General features: G+C 37.9%; 1 protein-coding gene across 2 annotated transcripts in view; it reads right to left on the bottom strand.

Annotated features, from left to right (window-relative positions):
- Nucleotides 1-5963, bottom strand: part of LOC106881221 (monocarboxylate transporter 9) — a 16583-nt gene that overhangs the window by 3296 nt on the left and 7324 nt on the right. For both annotated transcript variants that reach the window (XM_014931524.2, XM_052975265.1), the window contains exons 2-5: nucleotides 4001-4266; nucleotides 2964-3107; nucleotides 1729-2001; nucleotides 850-977 (exon numbers count right to left, since the gene is read on the bottom strand). In XM_014931524.2, coding sequence (XP_014787010.1) covers nucleotides 850-977; nucleotides 1729-2001; nucleotides 2964-3107; nucleotides 4001-4250 — 795 coding nt within the window. In that variant the 5' untranslated portion in view covers nucleotides 4251-4266. The remainder of the gene's footprint in view (nucleotides 1-849; nucleotides 978-1728; nucleotides 2002-2963; nucleotides 3108-4000; nucleotides 4267-5963) is intronic.

Genomic DNA, 5963 nt, shown 5'->3' with positions numbered 1-5963 from the left:
TATATATATATATATATATATGTATGTATGTATAAGATACAAAATGAGACAAGAACGCAAAACATCCGGACAGTTAGGTGATACAAAAATGGGACAACAAAACATCAAAATAGACGATACAAAGAAAACATGGACGAGTCATTCGAATTTTTCTTTCCTCAGTCGAGTACCAGATTATCTTCGCAATTTCGGCTGATTATACTCGAGATTGCTCCAATCTGGCCATCTCCAAGAAAAAAAACTAAGCTAAGGGCATTATATTCCTTGGAAGAAAGCAGCGAATGTATACAAAAACGAGGACGGATATGATGTCCGTTTTATGGAAATCTTGGTCCTTGTGTCAGAAACAATTGTCTGAAAATATGAAATAAAAGCATAATCCATTTTAAGATCCAATCTGCTTCATTTAATTTATTTGACTGGCTCCTGTGCCGGTAGCACATAAAAAGCACCCACTACACTCTCGTGTGGTTGGTGTTAGGAAGGGCATCCAGCTGTAGAAACATTGCCAGATCAGATTGGAGCCTGGTGCAGCCACTGGCTTTCCAGACCTCAGTCAAACCGTCCAACCCATGCCAACATGGAAAACAGACGTTAAACGATGATGATGATAATGACGATGTGTATCTAAATCGATGCTTGTATAATATATATATACTCTATGTGACATTTATATAATTAAATGTTTAATTGTAGTGTCTAAATTACTATTTATGTGACCGACAGTTATATATGTAACTCTTTACATTGCCAAGTGTGTGTGTGTGTGTGTGTGTGTGTGTGTGTGTGTGTGTGTGTGTGTGTGTGTGTGTGTGCAATTAAGAGACATGTAATTATTCTTTAACTCACCGTATTCTGATTTTCATTAGATATACCCGAAACCCCGTTCAGTTTTACTTTCGTTTTTGCGTTTTCTCCGTATTCAGATTCTGGTATTGCAGACGTAAGTTCCATCGCTAAACTGGGGTTAGTCGAGTCTGATAAAAATTCAAAGTTTTATATTAAACCTTATTTATACATGTAGTTATACATATACCTATCAAAGTGAACATACATGCATGCAAACATACATACACACACTTATTATATCATATATGGTGTTGGCACTCTGTCGCTTACGGCGTCGAGGGTTCAACGGAACAGCCTGCTCGTGAAATTAACGTGCAAGTGGCTGAGCACTCCACAGACACGTGTACCCTTAACGTAGTTCTCGGGGGTATTCAGTGTGACACAGTGTGACAAGGCTGGCCCCTTTGAAATACAGGCACAACTGAAACAGGAAGAAAGAGTGAGAGAAAGTTGTGGTGAAAGAGTACAGCAGGGTTCGCCACCAATCCCCTGCCGGATCCTCGTGGAGCTTTTTAGGTGTTTTCACTCAATAAACACCCATAACGCCCGGTCTGGGAATCGAAACTGCGATCCTATGACTGCGAGTCCGCTGCCCTAATCGCTGGGCCATTGCACCTCCACATATCATATAATAAGCATATAATAAACAAACAGAAGTTCATGTATGAAATTGACCTTTTTCTACTTCAATTATTACATGTTTTTCTTCCTTATAACATACACACATACAGGATAAAGAAAAGTGAACATTAGAAAACAGCAGGACAGGTTTTGATAATTCTTTTATGCTTAATCGTATTGCTCAACCTCAAATTGTTTCTTATCTGCTTCTTTTCATTATATATTAGAGAATATAACGTCAAACATAAATATACTCACCAACATATGCCGTCTCCTTAGCATCTGTGTAGGTAGAGGGCAAAGGTCGGCAAAGCGATCCGTAAACGACGAAATTAAGGAGCAGCCCCGATATAAGAAGCAAGGAACCTCGAAGTCCATAGAATTCTATGAAATGCTCAAGAAACAAGCTCATTACCATTAACCCCACCCCTCCACCACAGTTGATAATTCCGATGGCCAACGCTCGTTTCTTATCAAAATACAGCCCCGTAATGATATGACAGGCGAAAAAAGATATTCCGGTGGATAAACCTGCAAAATTATGGAATTTTTTTGTGTAAGAATTTAGTTTTGTAAGATGATATATCCATCACTTTTGTTTGGAAAGCAACTTTACTAAATAGCACACAGATCTTTATTGTACCTCAAGAGGGTCATTATGCCAATAATAACACACGCACTGACTCTCCTGGGATACAACAAAATAGGTGTCATCTCACGAGTTCACACAAAGAATCTTGCAAACCAAATACAAAAACAAAATTTAATATAAAAAAAATATCACAAGAGAGAAATATTGAACAGTTTATGCATGAACGATCTTGGCAAAAAGACATTTAAAATACAACCAAATAACTTCTGGGAAACTTAGACTGCGAAAACATTGGTTCCTTATGCTAAATAAAAATATAGGTGTCCAATTAATCGTAGAGTAATTTGAAGAATTAATTAGTTTTCTTTTGGTTGTGGATTGTGACTGAGGAAGCTGTGTTGTAAAGGTTGTTCCATAGCTTTATTTAGATTCTGTAAGGGACACAACTGGGGTAACGGCCATGAAACTGGGGATGAAGATGCGAGTGTATACACCAACTGATAAGGCAGTTTCCTGTGGGGTTACTCATTGGAAATGATTTGGGATTATGTGGCATCGGTCCTTTTCTAGGAGGCTATTTCCAGTTATCAATATGTGCTTTGAATTTAAGTCGGTGGGTTGGCAGAATCGTTAGCACGCCGAGCAAAATGCTTAGCAACATTTCGTCTGTGTCTACGTTCTCAGTTCAAATGCTCCCTTGGTCCACTTTGTCTTTCATCATTTCGATGTCGATAAAATAAGTACCAGTTGTGTGCTGGGGTCGATGTAACCGACTTACCCCTATCCTTGCAATTGCTGCCTTGTGCTTAAATTTGAAACCACATTAAATTTATTTTAGGGTGTTATAAGAAATGTAATATCACATAAAATAGTTATTTTAGGAAGTAAGGCGATGTCTTACCTGATATGAAACCATATGTTATTATCATCATATCACTACTGGTAGAAAATGCTCCCAATATAGCCCCTATGCATCCAATAAAGCCGGATAATATCATCGCTGTCCGATGGCTAAAGTAATTCAACAGAACTCTGGCAACTGGAGCTGAAAATAGAAGAATGGTTGATGATTCAGGCAGAAGGCGAGACATTTTGAAGGGAGGCGGAAGAGGAGGAGTCGATGCTGTCGTTCTCTGTATTTGAACGGTCCTTTATTTTATGGAGATTTGAGGGTTGAAAGGTAAAGTTGTCCGCGACGGGATTATAACTGAGAACGCAAACGGCCGGAACGAATTTCTGTAAAACATATTTTCTCACAATTTCGCAACCACGCTACCGTTGGAGTCGAAAATGCAGTACGATAAAGAACAATCAGTAGAGCTAAGAGGGTCAGGTGATGTTGTTTGTTGGATGATTTGGGGTTCAAATCTTATCGATGATTTTCATTAAGTCATGGGTGGTTTGTCTTGAACAAAAACATCGGATGAAATGACAGATTTTTTAAGTGTCTGAAATGACATGCTTAAAAATCGAATTCATTGACAGGTGCAAGATTAACTGTGGGAAAGACGTTTGCTACGCAACAACGTTGTCCAGTGTTTGATTTCACAAGGTGGCACCTTAAGAAAGTGTCTACTATAGTCTTGGTTTGACCAATAAGTTATGAGCCAAATTTGGTAGATAGGAAATGTCCAAAAGTCTCCACTACATATTTGCGCGCACGCGTGTTCCCGGATATATGTTTATACAGGATTAAACAGAAACAAAATAGGTTGAGTGTCCAATTATGCTTCGTAATTGTGCGACATCGATAAAATATACCAGACTGAAATGTGTCGTGGAATCGGTATAATTGAGAAAAAAAAAAAAAAAACCCCAAAAAACTTGAAGGCGGTGCCGCCAGCATAATAATAAACCAATAGTTGAAATCAGAGAAAGAAAAGATAATATTTCAATGTAAAAGATTAAATCAATGTAAGAGAAAATATTTATTGTTACCTGCAAGCATGCTAAGCCCGGTTATCAGTGCACCGATTAAGGACAGCTTCGAGACTGGGTCATCAAAGATTCTTCTGAGGCCGATAAGGAATATTCCAGTAGAGCTTGTCAGTCCATTTACTGTAAAACAAGTACAAGCTGCAGCAAAGCAGACGATCCACCCCCAACCTCCATCTGGTACCACTGGTCGTTTCTGACAGATTTCTACATCTTCGACATCTGTTTCAGATTTTAATGGTTGGGTGGACATTTCGAGAATGAATTTACTGAAAATATAAAAAAAAACAAAAAACAAAGAATATATATATTTGTGCTTTAATGTTTATCTGAGAGAATATTTACTTAAAAGTAGTAAAACAGATGTCAGTGGACTAAGATTAAACTTTTTTCATTGAGAAGGTGCTTTTGAATGTGGCAACGTGGTTGTTGTGTTTCCGTGTGTGAACAATTGTGGAGAATGTTGCAGTAGCGATGGAAGAAAAAAAGGAGAGGGCACAAAGCAGTTTTAGATTAGTTGTTGTAGTGTGTGTATATATATATATATATATATATATATATATATATATATACGCATACAAATATATACATGTACTATTATTACTATAATTATTATTATTATTATTATTATTATTGTTCAGTAGTTTTATTTTTATAACGTGCTTTCACTTCACTACCGAGCGCAGCTCTGTGTGCCTTGGGTATGTGCTTATTATTATTATTATTATTATTATTATTATTATTATTATTATTATTATTATCTAAATCTCAGGCTTTGTTTGAACTTCTGGAGCCTTGCACGCGTAGCGGCCGTACTACCTGCAGCCTACGGTACCTCGGTATCCGTCTTTTTCAGCTCTCTAATACTTTCCGGATTATTCTGGTCGTGCCAAGGAGGCAAACCTTTTCTAACAGTTCTACTGGGCACTCGATTCCAATTTCCTTTATATTCCTCTTGATGCCTTCTGATACTGTCCCCCAAGGACCCAACAACAATCTTCACCTTCTTCGTTTTCGTACTTAAGACGGTTGTATTTATCTATCTTTTCGCCTTCCTTCTTGACTATTCGTCGGTCAAAGGGGAATGCAACAACAACTATATAACACACGTGGTGCATCTTGTGACCAACACTAGATCCGGTCTGTTATGCTCTAGCACCTGATCCGTTTGGATTGGGAAATCCTAGATTCCTCTTCTTCTTCTTCTTCTTCTTCTTCTTCATTTATTTATTTATTTATTTATTTGTTTGTTTGTTTGTTTATTTATTTGTTAGATGTCTATAGACAAAATTACAACGTCTTCAGCTCAATTTTTCTGTGCAAAATAGTATCAGCTTTTTGCAATTTCTTGCGGAACGGTTTCCTTCTACCAGATAGATTGTCCTCATTACGACTGGTGAGTACCATCTTTTTTTGACTGTATTGGATGTCCACAGGTCCTCCGGAGTTCTTCCGCATTTTGATACGTCTTGTTTGCTATTCCTCAAGTTGTCCAAAAATCCTCTCCTTCACCCATCAAGTTTGGCGTGGTTGCCGGTTTAGCCACCGACGACCCGGTCATGCAACAGCTAGTACTGAATTACTCGTTAGCAGTTGCGTTAGAGCGATCTAATTGTTTATACACACACACGCGCGCAGGCACACACACACACACACACACACACACACACACACACAGACACACACACACACACACACACACACACACACACACACACACACACACACACACACAAACGTTAATTTGAGATTGCGTATAAGACTAATTGTAATGGGATTAATGATCACCACTGTCGAAAGTGGAACACATTGTCTCTGTATATACACATGTATATATATACATACATACATACATACATACATACATACATATATGTGTGTATGTGTGTGTTCGTGCGTATGTAGATATGTGTATGTGTGTGTGTGTGTGTGTGTGTTTATATATATATATATATATATATATATA

The sequence above is a fragment of the Octopus bimaculoides genome, chromosome 20 (assembly GCF_001194135.2).
Source record: "Octopus bimaculoides isolate UCB-OBI-ISO-001 chromosome 20, ASM119413v2, whole genome shotgun sequence".
Taxonomy (NCBI): domain Eukaryota; kingdom Metazoa; phylum Mollusca; class Cephalopoda; order Octopoda; family Octopodidae; genus Octopus; species Octopus bimaculoides.
The sequence above is the reverse complement of the archived record's forward strand: the minus strand, read 5'-3'. Positions and strand labels throughout refer to the sequence as shown.